The sequence below is a fragment of the Strigops habroptila genome, chromosome Z (assembly GCF_004027225.2).
Source record: "Strigops habroptila isolate Jane chromosome Z, bStrHab1.2.pri, whole genome shotgun sequence".
Classification (NCBI taxonomy): domain Eukaryota; kingdom Metazoa; phylum Chordata; class Aves; order Psittaciformes; family Psittacidae; genus Strigops; species Strigops habroptila.
In genome coordinates this window covers 3,798,169-3,817,935 of record NC_044302.2, presented here as the reverse complement: position 1 = coordinate 3,817,935, position 19,767 = coordinate 3,798,169, and the positions used below count along the sequence as shown (strand labels likewise).

The 19,767-nt window shown below is 57.1% G+C and overlaps 2 protein-coding genes across 5 annotated transcripts in view; one reads left to right on the top strand and one right to left on the bottom strand.

Annotated features, from left to right (window-relative positions):
- Positions 1-2,427: 2,427 nt before the first annotated feature.
- GINS2 (GINS complex subunit 2) lies at positions 2,428-7,237 on the top strand. Its single transcript, XM_030470486.1, has 5 exons — positions 2,428-2,700; positions 3,464-3,578; positions 4,689-4,788; positions 5,889-6,015; positions 6,407-7,237. Exons 1-5 carry the CDS (start codon positions 2,611-2,613, stop codon positions 6,530-6,532), a joined length of 558 nt encoding a protein of 185 aa, XP_030326346.1. The 5' UTR covers positions 2,428-2,610; the 3' UTR covers positions 6,533-7,237.
- A 373-nt stretch (positions 7,238-7,610) lies between these two features.
- Positions 7,611-19,767, bottom strand: part of GSE1 (Gse1 coiled-coil protein) — a 101,139-nt gene continuing 88,982 nt past the window's right edge. For 2 of the 4 annotated variants that reach the window (XM_030470483.1, XM_030470485.1), the window contains exons 8-17: positions 19,377-19,699; positions 18,642-18,966; positions 16,178-16,758; positions 15,478-15,590; positions 14,448-14,718; positions 14,183-14,305; positions 13,697-14,068; positions 12,637-12,912; positions 12,166-12,269; positions 7,611-10,168 (exon numbers count right to left, since the gene is read on the bottom strand). In XM_030470483.1, coding sequence (XP_030326343.1) covers positions 10,034-10,168; positions 12,166-12,269; positions 12,637-12,912; positions 13,697-14,068; positions 14,183-14,305; positions 14,448-14,718; positions 15,478-15,590; positions 16,178-16,758; positions 18,642-18,966; positions 19,377-19,699 — 2,623 coding nt within the window. In that variant the 3' untranslated portion in view covers positions 7,611-10,033. The remainder of the gene's footprint in view (positions 10,169-12,165; positions 12,270-12,636; positions 12,913-13,696; positions 14,069-14,182; positions 14,306-14,447; positions 14,719-15,477; positions 15,591-16,177; positions 16,759-18,641; positions 18,967-19,376; positions 19,700-19,767) is intronic. The other 2 variants (XM_030470482.1, XM_030470484.2) reach the window with 1 other exon arrangement.

Here is a 19,767-nt window from a genome sequence, read left to right as displayed (position 1 = left end):
AATCCTCAAAACATCCCCCTGTGCCTCCGGGTCCCTTCGATGAGCTTGGAATCTGCAATAAGAGACAAGACACCCCCCTTCTCCAGCTGCCTTATGTAAGGCAGGGCTTTATCCTTAATTAAAAAGAGATTTAAAATATCAGTGTCTGTCCCCGCCGGGCATTTTCCTGCTTGGGAAAGAGCTGAAACCTCCCCGGCCGCTGCCTGCGCCGCGCGGGGCTTTTCTCATGATTAAAAAGGCAGATTAAAGTGATCCTCTACCCAGGGGCAGGAGATCAGGGCGGCGGGGAGGGTGGTGTGTGTGCTGCTATATCCACCTCTACTGGGCACCCCAAAACCAGGAGGTGTGAGGCTGAAACCTGGCTGCTGGTGGTGGATTCTCTAGTGGTTCGTAAAGGGTTGAGCCACGGATATAGGGAGGGGAGGTGGGGGAAAACCGCATCCCCCCCAAGCCTGATCTTCCCCTTGGTTGTCCTTTCAGGCTTGAAGATGTGTGTGAGCAGCGGGAATGGCAGCGACCGGACACAAGCAGCATCCCCAGGCGAGAAGCACTTGCACGTGCCCTCCATCATCGTCACGCCACCAACACCGACGGGCACCATGCTGTCCCGAGAGGCACGGCGGGGCGGGGGGGCACCATCGTGCAGCCAGTGCTGAGCACGAGCATCTTGGGGACACCATCCCTGCTCCACCGGGATGCGCGTTGTCCAGGTCCAGCTCCTTAGGGACATATGGGGCACCCATCACATGGATGGGTTTGGACACTGGTGACTGGGGTTTGCCTCTTCTAAAAGCACAGGGAAGGGGGTGGCACCATGCGGGGTCCCCCCAATGAATAAAACCCCCGTGGTTCCGCACCCCCAAAACTGCCGTTTGTCCCCATCATCACCCCGGGCTGCCGGGTGGCACGAAGCAGGGGGGACCCCCCCACCCCTTGTCCAACCGGTTTGAAGGAGCCGGTTGCGAATGGACTCGGACACGGCCCGCATCCCGCCCTGGTGGTCCCAAAGGATCGGCCGCATCCCGGGAGGGAGCCGGGGGCGCTGGTTCCCGGGAAGCGGCGGCACCGGGAGAGGCGGGAGTGTGAAAGCAGATGGAAATCTCGGTTTTTAATGACAGCAGCAGATGGCAAAAGACACGCGAGTGGAGCCGGTTACAGCGCGCCCGGTGGAGCTGCGGCACCGCGGGGGCTGCTCCGTTAACGGGGGGCGGTGGGACCCCCCCAACCCTCCACCTCCTGCAGCCCCCCGGTGTGGGGCAGCACCGAGGTTTGGCCCCATAGGCCAGGCTGGGGGTACCCCCGGGGTGATGCTCACCCCAAGGGTTGGGGTTGGTCCCATGGGTGTCCGAGGGCTGAGACTAAGGCTGCTGGGGAGGGGGACTGGGGGGAGCTGGCAGCATTTGGGGGGGTGGCGGTGTTCGGTTTCCATGGCGACCTGTAGGGCAGATGGAGGGAGGGAGGGATGAAGGGATGGATGGAGAGAAAGATGGGGGGGGGGATGGAGAGGTGAATGGAGGGATGGTTGGATGGAGAGAGGGGAAGAGGGATGCATGCATGCATGCATGGATGGATGGATGGATGGATGGGTGAATGGATGGATGGGTGGAGGAATGGTTAGATGGAGGAATGGGGGTGGAAGGATGAGTGGAGGAAGGGAGGGAGGGAGGGATGGACAATGTGGTGCATGGACAGAGAGCAAGAGGAGAGCTGATTGCTGTTCTAAGGCATGGATGAGCGAATAGAGGATGGATGGATGGATGGATGGATGGATGGATGGATGGATGGAGGGATGGATGGATGGATGAAGACATGAAGGCACGGGCGGACAGATGGACGGGTGCAAGGATGGATGGAGGCATGGATGGGTGAGAGGATGGGTGGGTTGGTGGGTGCATGGATGGATGGATGGATGGAGGTGGGTATGGAGGGGTGGGTGGCAGCAGTTGCCTGAGCAGGGGTGTCTGCACAGGGACAATGGGTCTGATGGGGGCTGCTGGGTGCGCAGGAGGGCCCCCCGGCCCCGGTACCCTCCGGTACCCCCCGGTACCCGGCCCCACGCGTATCCCCGCGGGGCGCTGCTCCTCCCGGCCGCCAGGGGGCGCCAGTGCCAGTCTCCGCGCCCAAGCTCAGAGGGTGAGGGCGGGGCCGCCTCAAGCCCCACAGCGCCCTGGCAACAAGTGCTGATCGCTGATTGGCCGAGCGCCACCGGGGGGACCACCGGGATTGGTCCCATCTGCGACCGACCCAGCGCTCCCCCCGCGGGGCTGGCGCTCGGCGCGAGTAGCTCACCCAATCAGGAAGGCGTGCGCCGCCGTGGTAACCAATAGCCGACCAAGCTCCGTCTGATCGAAACCAATCAGCGTGCGCCGAGCTCCTCCAGGCTCCGCCCCTACGCTAAACCCGCGAAACGCATCGGGCGGCGGGAAACAGCGCTTTGTGGGCGGGGCTTCCCCGGAGCGCAGCCAATAGGGAGGGAGGGCGCGGAGCCGGCCGGGTCCCGATCGCGATCCCGGTCCCGGTCCCGATCCCGATCCCGATCCCGATCCCGATCGCGATCGCGATCGCGATCCCCGTCCCGATCCCGCTCCCTTCCTCCCCGGTGGCGCCTCCATGGAGCCGGCCGAGGTGGAGTTCCTGGCCGAGAAGGAGCTGGTGACGATCGTGCCCAACTTCAGCCTTGACCGGATCCACCTCATTGGGGTCGGCGGGGTTGGGGGGCACAGGGGGTTGCTTGTGGGGCTTGGAGACACGGACCATGGGGCTGTGTGTGTGGGGGGGGGATTGGGGACCCGCCTGGGGGCTGTGGGGCTTGAGGACAGGACTTGGGGGTCGGAGTGGGGGGGGTGGAGGCTGGAGAGCTTAAAGGCAGGGTTTGGGGTGCTGATGGGCAGGGATGAGGTGTGGGATAGGGTTTGGGGCATTGGGATTGAGCGGCAGGAGGTGGGGGACGGGGTTTGGGAACAGGGAGAGGGGTCTGGTGTGATGGGATGGAGGGATTTAGGGCAGAGAGAAGGAGGAGAAGGGAAGGAGCAGCAGGGCAGCCCCCCCCCCAGGGGATTATGTGCTGTCCCCATGTCTTTGGTGGGGGGCAGCAGCCCTCTGAGCCTTGGCTGGGGGGTGGCTGGCATCCCTGGGTGCTGAGCCCCGGCGCTGGCACTGGGTGCTGGGATCCAGTGATGATCAGCGCCTCAGCTGAGCCCAGGGGCTGCGTTTTGTGGGTAATCTCTGGCTATAACTTGTGTGCAACAGTTTAGAATCGAAAACACACTGGAAACGCCGGTTATTGCTTCTCGAGGGAGAGGAGGAAAAGTGTGAGAGCAAGAAATATGGGAAGTGGGAGGAGATTCAGCTGCTGTTTGATTGAGGCTTTTCACAACCTCCTGGAAACTCACACCGAGGCCACGTTAGCAGGGAAGTTCTGCCGTGTCTGAGCCCTAATTGTTATCTTTGGTTCATCTTCCAGGGAGATCTGGGTCCTTTCAATCCCGGCTTGCCAGTGGAAGTGCCGGTCTGGTTGGCCATCAGTCTGAAGCAGAGGCAGAAGTGCCGTCTGATTCCCCCGGAATGGATGGATGTTGGTAAGGATGGCAGCTTCGGGCCTGGGCTCCAGTGGGTGCAATGGAAAGGAGAAATTCTATAAGCATGTCTGGTTTTTACCATTATAGAATTACAGAATGGTTTGGGGTGGAAAGGACCTTAAAATAATCCGGTTCCAACCCCCTGCCATGGGCAGGGATGCCTCACACTAGACCATGTCGCCCAAGGCTCTGTCCAACCTGGCCTTGAACACTGCCAGGGATGGAGCCTTCACCACTGCTTTGGGCAGCCTGTTCCAGTGCCTCACCACCCTCACAGTAAAGAACTTCTTCCTTATATCTAACCTGAACTTCCCCTGTTTTAGTGGGAAGCTTAATTCAACAAACACAAAGTAATTCTGAGAGAGGATCTGATTTCCCACCACTGGAATTCTTTATATTTACAGGAGATTTAATCTTCCCCTGTTAAGTCATATATTTACCTTCTGTTCCCTTGGGGAGGAGGAAGAACAGATTGAATCCCCAGCCCTGGTACTTGTATTCCTCGGTGGTGACTGGTTGTTCTGAGCAGCACTTACAGATCTCACAGGCTTGTTCAGAAAGAGCTTCAGGAACCTCAGATGACCCTCTGTGAGGAGAGAGACCTTAGAGAACACGCTTGTGCGTTAATCACCATTAACACACAAGCTCATTCACCCCACGAAATGATCTTCCTCGGGCACATCGGAAATGGGAGGTTCTCACTCTTAAAAGTGAGAATCACGACACCTTCCCTTTTGTAGTCTCAAGGGAAACTGAGAAATAGGAGAAGTAAACACTTGACAGAGCTGCAGGAAGAGGGGGACCTGCACCAAGTGCTCCTGCTTTATTCATTCAAGGGCAGAAACACTCGTTACTGACAGTGCCTTGTGGTCATAGGGAACATCTGACGGGCTTGGGGATGGAGCTGGGGTAGATCCAGCCTCCCGGCATGGTTTGGGCTGCACACAGCTTCAATGTCCCTGTCAACATCCTCGTGTGCTTCATTCCAGAAGCCTTTTCCCATCCGCAGAGCCAGTCCTGTAGAAGTAGCACACGGGTTTTCTTGAAGAGAGGGTAAAAACGAGCGTTGAAGCTCTGTCAATGCCTGACCATTCCTGCTTGTATTGTTAGAGAAACTGGAGGAAATCCGTGACCAGGAGCGTAAAGAGGACACCTTCACTCGGATGCCCAGTCCCTATTACATGGAACTCACAAAGCTGCTGTTGAACTAGTAAGTAGGAAACGCATTGTCACAGTTTCCACCTCAGCACACTCTCTGCACACACAGTTCCTCAGGCTGTGGTTGGCAGCGGCCCCGAAGGGCGGTGGGAAAGACAGAGTTAATGGAGGTTTATTTCGCGGCGTGCCAAGATCTCGCTGCAGCAGTTCTCTCTCATGGTAACTTTGCGTCTCAGTAACTCGGGGATTTGCTTGTTCCGTGGCCTGATAATTGGGGCTGTGCCGCGTTATTGAGCGGCAGCTGAGCGTAGAGGCCTTGAGGATCAGCAACACGTTCCATGGCTGCAATCTGTTCGGCAGCCTAAAGCCTGCAGGCTTCTTGCTTGGCTCTCCTTCAGGAGGAAAGCTCCTCTTTTCCTCAGCTTGAGAAGCAGGAGACCAGGGGATATTCAGAGCCTGAACTCCTGCCTGCTGAGGCATTTCACTTGTGAAATGTGCTGGCTGGTATTTTGCTCAGCGCGGGGCTCTTCTGACTTTAAGCCCTCGATTATGGCGGGGTGGTCATTTAAGCACTGGCTTTTTCCTCTGGAGATGACACTCTTGGCATGCAGCTCCTTCACTCACGCTACAATAACCCTGACAGCTCTGTCCATGCGAATTGAACTGATCTCTCAAGGTCCTTATGGCGGCGCTGAATTGCCTTAATGGGAGGATGTGGCACAACTCGTAGAGTCCTTTCAACTTAATACTTTCTGATAGAGCCACGAGAGCACAGAGCTGGGGCTCTAATCGCAGCTGAGTCCTTCCAATTCCCTGGCTGCTGGTGACTTTGGCCGGGTTATTGGCCCTCCTTGTACCTCGTACCAGCTGGGCAATTAAAGAGCAGAAGGATTCTAGCGAGAACCAGATGCTGCATTAGAGCTGAGCATTCCCGGGTAAATAAACCATCCCAGAAATCCCAGCAGCAGAAGCACCAGGCTGGATTTTAATGTTGAGTTGCAGGGTTGGGGGGTTTTTTTTCCCCCCCTTCTATAGCAAACTGTTCCGTTTATGCCTCCGAGGGCTGAAGAGCTGCCAACGTTGCTTCTGCCGGTGACATAACGTACGAGCCCCTCGCAGCCTGTTTTGACCCATTCCCTCCCCTCTTTTTAGTGCCTCAGACAACATCCCCAAGGCCGATGAGATCCGCACGCTGGTGAAGGATACCTGGGACACCCGGATAGCCAAGCTGCGGCTGTCTGCAGACAGCTTCGTCAGGCGGCAGGAGGTTCACGCCAAGGTGCGGTGGGGACGTGCGGCGAAGGCTTTGCCAGCGCGGTGCTGGGAGCGTTCCAGATGCCGTGCGATTGTGTGGGCTTGTGACTGATGAGAGCTGCTCCTGAAAATGCTGGTTGGGGCATGTTTTTCCTTTTCCCTGGGTTGTGGGTATGTCAGTGAGGAGCTAAAGCCATATGCTGCAACCTCGCTTTATGGGCTGGTTGCAGCTCCCGGTGCCGTATGGAAACGGCGCTCTTGTTCCTTGTGTGCTTCTGTTTGATGGGTTGGGGTGGCAGCTGGGAATAACCCAAATAACCAAAGGGAAAGCATGGGCTGCAGAGCTGCTTTCCGAGTTCCTCATCCTCTGCTGCTGCAGGGCTGTTGCCACAGATACCGTTGTTTTTCTCTTTTAGCTGGACAACTTAACCTTGATGGAGATCAACACAACCGGTGCTTTCCTTACACAAGCCTTAGATCACATGTACAAGCTCCGGACTAACCTTCAGCCTGGCGAGGCTGCCCATTCCCAGGATTTCTGAGGTACTAGCCAGGCCAGCCTGAAAACCTCACAGGAGAGGGCAGCGGAAGGGAGCAGGCTCCACATCTTGCCCCTGGTCCTTCATCTGGCCAAGCCTCCATCTCCCTGTACACATCCAAAGCCACCCATCTCCCCTTTGGCTGCGCACAGCCCTTCCTCGGCAGCCTAAACCCCTTCTTTGCAGGCAGAGGAGAGGGCAGGCAGCCTTCCAGCCGGCTGGGAATCGCTCCAGAGCTGCCGATGGAACGGGAGCATCCCTGCATGGGAGCTCCTCGCTTCAGAGGTGGGCCTCTTGGGCTTAAGAGATCTGCTTTAATGCAGGTGGTGGCTTGCCAGCGCTACCCTGCTTCTGCCTAATGGGGTCGGGCGGATCTCTGCGCCCTCAAGAGTGGGTGTACTTCATAGAGGGAACTTCTGAGGGCAGCACAGGCCACACACTGGCTTGGAAGCAGTGTATTTCCAGGCGTTGCTTTGCCATGGATTTTGCTCAGAGCTTTGGAAAGGGGAAGAGATGTGCGGGCAATGAGAGGTGTCTGCTGCTCTGCTGGGGAGATCAGCTGGGAATCAGATCCATCTGCTCTTTGGAGAAGGACAAAAGAAAATGGATTTTCCCCTCTCCGTACCAGTAACATCATGTCTGACTTGTTTTTTTAACCTGAAACCGTGTGTGCGTGTGTGTAAAGAAAGAATTAAAGCAGTAATCTCAGCCGCGTGAATGGCATCATTCTGCGCACCGAGCGTCCGCGGGTTAAACCACGCTTGGAAAAACCCACAGCTCTCCTCCTTTGGCTCCAGCCCCATTCCCCCTGCGGCAGACCGACAGGCAAGGGCAGGATCCTCCCTGGCGTCGGGCTGTGTTGATGGCAGATGTAATTATTCCGGACGAAGGGGAAATGCCGGCTCCAACCCAAAGGGTGGCGAGCGCTGCCCTTCCCCGAGCATCTGGGCAGCTCCTGCCTGCCATCTGTGCCCTGCCTGCGGCCGGGGCTGCCAGCAAAGGGCTATGACAAGGTGAGGATGCTCGGAGCGGGGCTGCTTTCCCGTAGTGTGTGTGTGTGTGTATTGGGGAGAAAGAATCCTTTTGCCGTTGTTGTGGAAGAGTTTATTTTCTTTGTTTCTTTTGGATGTTTTCAGAAATTACAGCGATATATTCATAAATACCTAATTACTACATTCAACAAATAATATATTACATTACAATTAAGTCAAACAAGTACACTTAGAACATGTTTAGGGGTTGTTTCTTTTTTTTTGCTCCTTTTTTTGGGTTTTTTGTTTTCTTTCACAGCATCTAAACTGCCCCCAGCGGGCTTCTGCCTTTCCTTTCCCTCCTTGCAGCCCTCCTGGGCTCTGGCACATCTGCTTGACAGCAATTCTGCATGGGGTAGGTACAAACACGACCGCTCACCATGGCCCTGGGGGGAGTAATACTGAGGAATTGCTCCAAAAAACGTGATTTTTGGGCTGGTAAAGGGGGGAAAAAGCCTCGATATGGGAGCTCCTGCGAATACAGGAGCTCCTATGAAGTGATGCTGCAGCCCAACCAGGCTCCTTCACCACAGCACAGTGGAGGAGAGGGATAAATCGCTGATGATTTCCCATCCCTGGCTTCTTCCCCATCACAGCACAGGGGAAGGGAAGAAGCGAGTCGAGCAGCAATGTTATTTTGCTGTGTTAAAATTCATTGCGAAGCCCAGAGTTGGCAGCAGCGAGGCCAGAGGCTGGCGATGCAATTGGGGATTTAAGAAAGATTAAACTAATTTCTGTCACAAGGGCATTTTGCTTTTTAATCTTGCACAGCTTTTTTATTTGGTGAAGCCAATGGGAAACCGGGGAGGGGAGAATAAAGGGTGAGGGGTGGGTGTTTTAATGCTTTCTTTGCGAGTGCAACAAGGGAATTTAAAGCAGAAAGCAGAGGTCACCTTTTCCCATAGACGTGAGCTCGTCTCGTGGTGAATTAAGAGAAAAATAATAAATAACTATTATATCTTACAAAAAGCCTCCCCGGGGAGTTGGGGCATGCGATGATGAGGAAGTGGCTGCAAATGGTGCTGCGTGGTGACAAGGCTGAACCTGCTGCTCCAGCCTGAGGAGGTTGGTGGTGCCACCAACACCATGCCAAGCCATAAGCCCCTATGGGCAAACCCCATCTCCCATGCCCACAGTGCCTACTGATTGTCTTGGTATTCTGGGGGGCATAAAGACACCCCAGTACCATCCATCCCCAAAAAACCTCTCGGCGCAATTGATTTGTGTTATCGATTTGATAGAGGGAGCCTGCACCCGGAGCTGTGATACCCACAACAGAGCTTTGACCAGAAACAGACCCAGAAATCAAAGAAAATGGGTAAATAGACCCAGAAACTAAACAAAAAAGGTAAAAATATCCCCAAAACACGTGGGAGAAGGCAATGGAAGGGCTCAGCTCTGATTCCAGAGGGACAGAACCTACCCCCACTGGAAAAGGTGATTAGTTTCTCCTGCTTTTTAAATGCTTTTAAAACACTTCAATATCTTTTCTGTCCTGACCAGCAGCAGTACAAACACTAAAAGCGATTAAATCCTTTTGCCAAAATAGAAAGAAAATAAAAAGGGGGCAAGAAAAAAAAGAAGATAAAAGCAAAAAAAAAAAAAGAAAAAACCAAAAAAACCAAAAAACATACAAAAAGCAAAAAGTATTTAAAAAAGAACAAAAAAAAAAAAAAAAGGCAAGCTTTTTATAACAATAATTAAAGTAATAAAAACATACAAAACTTTTCTTTAATATATATACACAGTACAAGGCTGAAGCACCTTTTTTCTTGACTTCTGAGCCCGGGGGGTGATGGCTCGGACAAGGTTTAACCCCACTTTGGTGCCCCTTTCCCCGCCAAACAGGAACAAAAAGGTACCTTCAACCAGTTTATTGACTTTATTGTTTTATAGCGAAGTGCATTTCCAGTGGGAAGCCCCGGGATCGGGGAAAAAGGAGGCTCTGGGGAACGGGGTGGGGGGCCACCCCGCACCCAGCCCCTTGGGGCTCCTCCGGCTTTAGTGTTGTCGGTGGAGTCTTGGAATTGCCATTTAGAAAATAAAACAACAAAAAAATTAGCGCTATAAAGTGGGGGGGGTCAAAAAATAAAAAGGGGGGGGGGCTGCAATGCCCTGGCCCCCAGGAGGAGAGCCCGAGCCGGGCTGGCGGGTTGCTTGCAGAGGGCAAGGAATGGGGCTGGGATCTGCTCTCCACCGGGTGGGCTCCCCGTGCTCCTTTGCTTCATGCATGGCACATTCTCCATTTTAATTCTTTTTTTATTATTTTTTTTTTTTTTGTAATTTTTTTGTTTTTTAAGCTTTTTTTTTTTTTTTTGATTTTTTTTTTTTGTTTTTCTTGTTTGGCTTTTTTTTTTTTTTTTTTTTTTTTTTTTTTAGCTTCAAACCTCCCAGTGAAAAATATTAAATATTCAAGGTAATAAAATAGATTATTATTTCTAGACTATATGTTCGGTTTATCCCCTAAGGAGCGTCACCTGGGATACCCCTTGAAATAACCCCTAGACCACTGCATTGCAGGCAAGGCAAGGCACTTCCGCAGGTGATCCAGCTCGGCTTGCAGGCGCTCGCGCTCCGAGACCATCTTCTGCTTCTGGGTCCTTAATTCCTGCAGGCAGCAGGGAGGGAGAAGCAGAGAGTCAGGGCAGGAAGGCACAGGGATGGGACCACTCCTGTGGTGCTGGGCTGCCCCATGAGGGATGCAGGGTGCCTATATGGGGGTGCTGGGTGCCCATATGGAGATGCACAGTGCCTGTATGGGGATGCACGATGCCTATACGGGGATGCAGGGTGCCTATATGGGGATGCACAGTGCCTGTATGGGGATGCTGGGTGCCTATATGGGGATGCACAGTGCCTGTGTGGGATGCACGGTGCCTGTGCGGGGATGCACAGTGCCTGTATGGGGATGCTGGGTGCCCATATGGGATGCAGGGTGCCTATATGGGATGTAGGGTGCCTGTATGGGGATGCTGGGTGCCTCTATGGGGATGCACAGTGCCTGTGTGGGGATGCTGGGTGCCTGTATGGGATGTAGGGTGCCTATATGGGATGCACGGTGCCTGTATAGGGATGCACGGTGCCTGTATGGGGATGCACAGTGCCTGTATGGGGATGCACAGTGCCTGTATAGGGATGCACGGTGCCTGTATAGGGATGCACGGTGCCTGTATGGGGATTCACAGTGCCTGTTTGGGATGTAGGGTGCCTATATGGGGATGCACAGTGCCTCTATGGAGATGCACAGTGCCTGTATGGGGATGCAGGGTGCCTATATGGGGATGCAGGGTGCCAGTATGGGGATGCAGGGTGCCTGTATGGGGATGCACAGTGCCTGTATGGGGATGCACGGTGCCTGTATGGGGATTCACAGTGCCTGTTTGGGATGTAGGGTGCCTATATGGGGATGCACAGTGCCTCTATGGAGATGCACAGTGCCTGTATGGGGATGCTGGGTGCCTATATGGGGATGCACAGTGCCTGTGTGGGATGCACGGTGCCTGTATGGGGATGCACAGTGCCTGTATGGGGATGCAGGGTGCCTGTATGGGGATGCTGGGTGCCTGTATGGGGATGCAGGGTGCCTGTATGGGATGTAGGGTGCCTATATGGGATGCACGGTGCCTGTATAGGGATGCACGGTGCCTGTATGGGGATGCACAGTGCCTGTATGGGGATGCACAGTGCCTGTATAGGGATGCACGGTGCCTGTATGGGGATTCACAGTGCCTGTTTGGGATGTAGGGTGCCTATATGGGGATGCACAGTGCCTCTATGGAGATGCACAGTGCCTGTATGGGGATGCAGGGTGCCTATATGGGGATGCAGGGTGCCTGTATGGGGATGCAGGGTGCCTGTATGGGGATGCACAGTGCCTGTATGGGGATGCACGGTGCCTGTATGGGGATTCACAGTGCCTGTTTGGGATGTAGGGTGCCTATATGGGGATGCACAGTGCCTCTATGGAGATGCACAGTGCCTGTATGGGGATGCAGGGTGCCTATATGGGGATGCAGGGTGCCTGTATGGGGATGCACGGTGCCTGTATGGGGATGCTGGGTGCCTGTATGGGGATGCAGGGTGCCTGTATGGGGATGCTGGGTGCCTGTATGGGATGCACGGTGCCTGTATGGGGATGCACGGTGCCTGTGTGGGGATGCTGGGTGCCTGTATGGGATGCAGGGTGCCTATATGGGATGCACGGTGCCTGTATAGGGATGCACGGTGCCTGTATGGGGATGCACAGTGCCTGTATGGGGATGCACAGTGCCTGTATAGGGATGCACGGTGCCTGTATGGGGATTCACAGTGCCTGTATGGGATGTAGGGTGCCTATATGGGGATGCTGGGTGCCTCTATGGAGATGCACAGTGCCTGTATGGGGATGCAGGGTGCCTATATGGGGATGCTGGGTGCCTGTATGGGGATGCTGGGTGCCTGTATGGGGATGCAGGGTGCCTGTATGGGGATGCTGGGTGCCTGTATGGGATGCACGGTGCCTGTATAGGGATGCACGGTGCCTGTATGGGGATGCAGGGTGCCTCTATAGGGACACAGGGTGGTGGCACTGCAGGGATGGGCGAGCTGTGGGAGCTCATCACTCACCGCCATGCTGTGCGAAAGCTGCTCTGCCGTCAGGCTCAGGCTGTAGTGCTGGGCCTCCAGCCTCCGGCACTGGGTCTGCAGCACTTGGCGCTCCAGGTTTTGTTCTGCAAATCCCAAAGGAAAAGAGATGAGCGCCGATTCCTCCGGCTCCATGCATAGCGCAGGACCAGGGTACTGCGGAGGATGCCTCCAGCATCCCAGAGCATCCCTGGCCCTCACACTGCCCGCAGGGAGCCTCCAGGTCCTGCTGGGAGGACACTGGGCAGTGTGAATACATGAATTTTTCACAGAGACATCAATTTTCAACAGTGCCTCATGTTTTCATGCTGTTCCTGCACTGCTGGGAGCCACCAGTGCTTCCCCAGCCCATCCCAGTGGCAATCGGAGATGCCTGCTTGAGGCACAGAGTGATTTCACCCAGGGGGAATCTGAAGCACAAAGTGGGGTTTTCCCCCCCTCCCCATCCCCTACCTTCTATATGTTCCTGGTAAGCTTCAAAAATTGCCTCGATCCCTTGCCACTTGGGCCTGGGGTACTCTTCCTCCTCTTCCTCCTCTTCATCCTCCTCATCCTCCTCCTCTTCCTCGGATGCTGAGTCGTGGGGCAGCGGCGGCAATGCCCGGTGGGGCAGCGGCCCCTCGGCCGTGCCGTTGTGCGAGGGGGCAGCCAGGCGGCTGGAGGCCTGCAGCTCAGGGATGTTGTAGTGGATGGAGGCATCGAGCTTGTGGTTCTGCTCCGCTGTCCCCGCTGTGGGCACCGAGTGTCAGCACAAACCCCGTCCCCATTGTCCCCAACCCACTCCTGGTATCCCTAACCTGCTCCCCATGTCCCCCATCCCCAAGCTGCCCTCCACTGAGAAAGATGCTCCCTTCAAGGTATTAATTTCCTCTCCTCCAGGCCCTTTCTGGGGGGCTGCAGCATCTTCCATGGGTTTTCATCACCCCCTGCACACTGGAATAACTTTGTTTTCCTCACTCATTGAAATGCATGAGTTTGGGGGAATGGAGCTGTATTACTGAATCCCAGACTGGTTTGGGTTGAAGGGACCTTAAAGCTCCTCCAGCTCCAACCTCCTGCCACGGGCAGGGACACCTTCCACTAGAGCAGGTTGCTCCAAGCCCCTGTGTCCAACCTGGCCTTGAACACTGCCAGGGATGGGGCAGCCACAGCTTCTCTGGGCACCCTGTGCCAGCGCCTCAGCACCCTCACAGGGAAGAGCTTCTGCCTCAGAGCTCATCTCAACCTCCCCTCTGGCAGGTTAAAGCCATTCCCCTTGGCCTGTCCCTCCATTCCTTGTCCAAAGCCCCTCTCCAGGTTTCTTGTAGCCCCTTTAAGCACTGGAAGCATACTGTCCTGCTGGGATCCCATTGCCTTATCCTTAGCTTCATCAGTGAGCTCCTGGGATGCTCCAGCAATGAGGTTCCCAGTGGATTTTGTGCCCTCAGTGGTGCCAAACCCCAGCAGGGGGATAAAAGGGATCTCCCACCCCCCAAGCATGTACCCAGCCAGCTTCCCCCATCCCTGCCCTTACCTTTGTGCTTCTGCAGTGCCTTCTGGGTGGACTGCAGCACGGATTCATGGAACTGATGGGCAAACTCCTCAGCAATGAAAGGCTCCCAGGGCTTGCTCTTGCCATTCATGCTGTGGGACAGCGGCACCGGGATGTCTTTGGGGAGCGGACCCCTGACGTAGCTGAGGATGCTCAGTCCCTTCTTCCCGGGGTGTCCATCGCTCAGCCGCGGCTTCTCTGCCGGTGCAGTGCCCATCTCCTTAGCCCTTGGTAGCTCCTGGGGTCTCAGCTGGTCTAACCTGCCGGGCTCTGCTGCCTTCTGCACCTCCGGCACGGACACGGCGATGCCCACGGGTTTATCCAGATCCAGCAGGAGCGGCGGCACCGGCGGCTCTTTGGGTACAGGAGGAGCAGTCAGGGCTCCGCATCCCCCAGCAAGGCAAAGCCGTGCCCACAGGGATGCTCCCGGCCTGCCCAGATCCAGGGAATGACATCGGGGATGCTTACCAGTGGTGGGGCCGCTGGGGCTGTCCCGCGGGGAGCTCTTCACCACCACGGCGGCCGGCGTGGTCTTCTGCTTCATGGCCTGGAGCATCTCCACCAGCTTCTCCTTGTCTGCGGTATGGGAAGCTGAGGTTTAGTGTAGCCTCTGCTCAGCAGAGCAAGCTCAAAGCCCCAGGTGGGACCCTTCCACGGCACCCCCCAAAACTAAGGAATGGGGGACCCCCCAAAGCAGGGCCGGTCCCCAGCGTGCGCGGGGCATGGCTGTTACCTTTCCTCTTCTCGGCACTGATGTGCGTGAGGTTGAAGATGGTGAGGAACCGCTTCTTCTCCTCGAAGTTTGGGCTGTTGTTCATCTCGTCGGGGCTGTACCGGGTGGAGAGCGGGAGGCGCGGGGAGGGCGTGCGGCGCTTGTTCTGCACCGTCGGCGGCGAGGGGCTCCTCTCCCGCAGCATCCGCCGGCGTTTGCGCCGCTTCTGGCTCAGCAGTTCCTCCTTCTGCTGCTGCGTGGTCAGCCCGAAGAGCTGCAGGAACTCCAGCTTCTGGGGCGCCGAGGGGGAGAGCAGAGCAGGGTCACCACCGGATTGGTACCCAGCCTCATCCCCACCTCCATTCCTGCCCCCGTCCTCATCCCTGTCCTCATCACTATCCTCATCTCCATCCCCACCTTCATTCCTGTCTCCATTCCCATCCTCATCTTCATCCCCACCTCTATTCCTGTACCCATCCTCATTCCTGTCCCGATTGCTATCCTCATCTGCATCCTCATTCCAATCCCCATTCCTGTCCCTATCCCCAACTCCATTTCTGTCTCCTTCCCCATCCTCATCCCTGTCCTTATCTTCATCTGCATTCCCATCTCCATCTTCATCTTCATCCCCATCTCCATCTCCATCTTCATCTTCATCCCCATCTCCATGTCCATCCTCATCTTCATCCCTATCCTCATCCCCCACCTCCATTCCTGTCTCCATCCTCATCCCTGTCCGCATTGCCATCCTCATCTCCATCCTCATCCCTGTCTCCATTCCTGCCCCCATCCCCATCCTTATCCCCATCTCCATTCCTGTCTCCATCCCCATCCTCATCCCAATCTTCATCCCTGTCCCCATCCCCACCTCCGTTTCCACCTCCACTCCCATCCCTGTCCCCATTCCCATCCCCATCCTCATCCATAACCCCCTGCTGCCTCTGCAGCCGGCTAGGGATGATGGCTGCACCACAGCGCTGGAACTTAATGCCTGAAGAGGGGCTGCCCCCCAGGGACAGAGGGGAAAGGGGGCAGTGAGTGCCGGCAGTACCTCGGAGGACGTGTCCAGCTTCAATGGGGGCTGCTCGGCCACGCAGCGGAGATGTGCCCGCACCTCCTCCTCATCACTGTCATCACAGGAGTCATCCAGATCATAGTAGTAACCTGGGGATGGGAAGAGGCTGGTGTGAGACTGGGGAGACCATGGGGGCCATGGGGGAATCTGCTGGGACCCTTGGGAACACACCGGGATCCCACTGGGGACAGGGATGCAGCAACATGAGATGCTGGGGGGGGGGGGGCAGTGGGGTTCCAATGTGGGTCCCACAGGGCAGGGGGTGTAACCCAACAGAGCCCTGTCCCCCCTCCACCGGCTGTGGTACCCTGGAGGGCATCACCCACCCCTGTATCCCCACTCAGCATCGCTTTGGGGTGCTCAACAGGCAGGTTAATGGGGCATAGCCGGGGGGATGCTGCAGCTGAGCCTCTCCAAGCCTTCCATCTCCTCCTCACCGCTGTTCTTATCCCCGTTCACACATTCCCATTAATATTTAAAGGCCGCTTATTAGCCTCAGTTCATCATTTATTAATTGGGCATGTCTACAGCAGAGGATTTACTGCGCCGCCCGGCATTTGCATCGTGGGCTGACGGCATTCCCGGGAGACCTACCGGCTGCCCCACCACCACCACCGGGTCCCGGTGCTGGTGGTGTTGGGGGGGTCCCCGGCATGATTCCAACCCAGCACCTCACCTTTCTCCCGGGCCTCCCGCCGCCGGCGCTCCTCCAGGTCGAGTTTGCTGATCAGCCTGCGGTGCTGCTGCACGAACTCGTCATAGATGTACATGGGGTCCTGGGCGCGGGGCTGGGGGGGTCGGTAGGGCGAGCTGGGCTTAGTGGCATCGGTGAAGGGGGTGGCCGGGGGTCTTTGCTGGCTCAGGATGCTCTGTGTGGACTTCTCCAGCTCGGCTAGGAAAGGGGCATGGGTGAAGCTCCCGTGGTCCGGAGCGCCGGGCTCCCGTCCTGGAGGGTATTTCTCCAGAGCATCCCTCTTCCTCGTCGCCTCCTCCAGCTTGTCCGGGCAGAAGACCCTCTCCACCTTCACCAGTGGGATGCCCTGACGGCTCGGCTCGAAGGGGGCCGGGTGGCCATGGAGAGTGTGTGGCTCAGGGAGGCGCCGGGGTGGATCAGGGGGGCTCTCCATCAGCGAGACAGGGTTCCAGAGGGATGTGGTGACCGGGTGGTGCTGGGGTTTGGGGGAGATGAGTGGTGGGGGCCCACCGAAGTGCTGCCCTGGCTCCCGGCTGCTTGGCTCGTGGCGGCTGGATCCTGACCTGTGGGGAGAGGAAAGGATGAGAGAGGTGATGGGCTGGTAGCGCTGCTGGAGAGCCAGCCACACACCAACACCAGGCTGCTTTTGGGGCAGAAACATGAAAGTTAGGGCCACCCAGAGGGGTTTGTGCATGCGGGGCTGCCACACGCATCCCCTCCTGTGCCAGCTCCCAGAGGGATGTGGGACAGAGTTACGGCTGGGTGGGTTGAGCAGGGATGTGGCTGCATCCCCAGGATGCTGGGCAAGGGACCGCAGGGCTGCCCACCATGGGGACAAGAGAGCCACCGGGGCTGGCACAGCCAGGCTCTGCAATGGCAGCTCCCTGGTGCCACCCTCCTCCAACAGCCAGGATGGAGCCAGCCCGTTAGCAGGATAAATATTTCATGTGCCCAAGCTGTGCATTTAACGCTTTTCCGCTCCAGCGCCCCGGACCTCTGTGCAGGGAGCAGCGGGATCAGCTCCACACCACCATCCGGCACCCTGGCACTGCTGGTGGGAAGCATCACCTGCCCTGCTGGGAGTGGTCCTCATCAGCACCAGGACGGGGATGAGGATGGGGATGGGGATGGGGATGGGGATGAGGATGAGGATGGGGATGGGGATGGGGATGGGGATGGGGATGAGGATGAGGATGGGGATAGGGATGGGGATGGGGATGGGGATAGGGATAGGGATGGCGATGGGGATGGGGATGGGGATAAGGATAAGGATGGGGATGAGGACAAGGATGGGGATGGGGATGGGGATGAGGATGAGAATGAGGATGAGAATAAGGATGAAGATGAGGATGAGGATGGGGATGAAGATGAGGATGAGGATGCAGATGAGGATAGGAATGGGGATGGGAACAGGGATGAGGATGAGGATGAGGATGAGGATGAGGATGAGGATGGGGATGGGGATGAGGATGAGGATGGGTATGGGGATGAGGATGGGGATGGGGATGGGGATGAGAATAAGGATGGGGATGAGGATGAGGATGAGGATGGGGATGGGGATGAGGATAAGGATAAGGTTGAGAATGAGGATGAGGATAGGAATGGGGATAGGGCTGAGGATAAGGATGTGAATGGGGGTGGGGATGGGGATGAAGATGGGGATGGGGATGAGGATGGGGATGCAGTAACCCCATCTGCAGGTGTTTTGGGGTGACCTTGCTCTCTCCTCTCCCTTTTGGGATGGAAGGAGTATATGGAGAAGGGATCCTGTGACAGGCACTCGCCTTTGTGCCGCCCCATGATCCGCTCCTTATTATCCTCCATGAGCCGCGCTAATCCCCTGGATACCCAAAAATAACAAAAGGAGCCAGCAGCAGAGCTTAACCAGATGAGCCCGCACCGCTTAACAGCCCAGCAAGTCAACCAGGGGGTGAACCACACTGCTCTGCCCCCCAACACCACACGGGCTTGGGGCATGTGCCCCCCCCAAAACAGGGCATCCCATTGCCTGGGTTCACTGCACAGGGGGGAGCTGCAATTAGCGGTGCCGGTGCTTGGGCAGCTCCTGGCCACTCGCCGCTGGCCCGCGGCCACCTCCTGGGCTCGCTGCCTGCCGCCGCGCAGATGTCGGGCACCGGCAATGCCCGGCGCTGCCAGCACAGCCGGCCTGGCTGGCACCGTGCGGTGGGGACCTGCTGGCACCGGCCAAGCGCAGCGGGGATGTGCGGGGGGCACGGTGATGGATGCTGGGTACCTAATGGGGGGGGGGCAGAGCTGGCTAATGGGGCAGGCACAGCAATGGGGAAACAGCAAAAAACCCTATAGATGTTATATATATATATGTATATATAGATGTTACAGCAGGGATGGCTGTGAGGTGAGAAAGCACGGCTAGGTTTTGGGGGGTGAAGCTCTATTCCCGACGCGGCGCTGGCAGCATCCCTACCTGGGATGCTCGGGGCGATGCTCGGGCTCAGGCTGGCTCGGTGCACGCCCCATGTCGAGGTGCTGCTCCAGCACTTGTTGCCGGAACTCTGAGACTTGGGATTGCCGATCTTCCTTCTCCTGGCGCAGCCGGCGCTGCCGCGCCAGCCACTTCTCCTCCTCGTTGGTGCGGTGGATGAGCAGCGCCGTGGCCGCGCTGCTCCCCGGCAGCGGGAACACGTTGTGGTTGGGGATGAGGCTGGGCACGGGGTGGTGGGAGGCTGGTGGTGGGTGCAGCGGGTGCTGGATGGGCTTTGGTGTCGGCAGCACCGAGTCCTTCAGTTTCTCTGCGTTGGAAAGGGGGTACCGGAGAGTCAGGGCATGGAAAGAGGGGACTACACTGTTGGTTATCAGGGTAATTTGGGGTGTGCAGAGCATCCCCCAAGCATCAATGTGGGCAGAGCTGGGGGGCAGCCACCAGCCAGAGCCCGGTGCTCCCTCCCTGCCATCCCAACAGCCAGGCATGCCCGGCACTAGGCTCATATCCACACCGGGCCGAGTCAGATGGCACCGGCACCGCGCCGCCTCCCCGAGAGCCGCGGCAGCTGGGCTTTTGGCACAGCGAGCTGGCAGCCCGGCTCCATCCCCAGCCACCTCCCGGGGCCACCGACCCCCTCGGCTTTGCCATCTGGAGGGGGAAAGGAGCTGTGCCGTTGGCGGCATCCCCCCCCCAGTGTCACCTATGGGGATGCTGTACCTGGTCTGATGGGTGCCAGCGGCTCTGCCGGCTTGCCCCGCTCCTCGGCTGGGTGTCCCCGCAGCCCGTGCAGCTCGGCCACAGGGAGGAACGGTCCTTCCATGGCTTTCACCATGCTCAGCTCCTTCTCCCGGGCGCGTTCCCGCTGCCTCTCCAGCTCCCGTTCGCGCTCCTTCTCCCGCTCTCGCTCCAGCTCCTTCTCGCGTTCCCGCTCCCGTTCGCGCTCCTTCTCCCGCTCCCGGTCGGCTTCTCGCTCCCGCTCCTTCTCCCGCTCCCGCTCGCGCTCACGCTCCCTCTGCCGCAGTTCCTCATCCATTTGCAGCCTGCAATGAAAAGCCAAACAGGAAAATCCCAACCCCAAACAACACCCGGATGGATGTCAGCATCCCCC

What these genes read in the sequence shown, in the direction of transcription:
- GINS2 (XM_030470486.1), top strand. Translation starts at nt 2,611, where the DNA reads ATGGAGCCGGCCGAGGTGGAGTTCCTGGCCGAGAAGGAGCTGGTGACG. An exon ending in ACCGGATCCACCTCATTGGG is followed by an intron (nt 2,701 to 3,463) that starts GTCGGCGGGGTT and finishes TTCATCTTCCAG; the next exon opens with GGAGATCTGGGTCCTTTCAA. An exon ending in ACAAAGCTGCTGTTGAACTA is followed by an intron (nt 4,789 to 5,888) that starts GTAAGTAGGAAA and finishes CCCTCTTTTTAG; the next exon opens with TGCCTCAGACAACATCCCCA.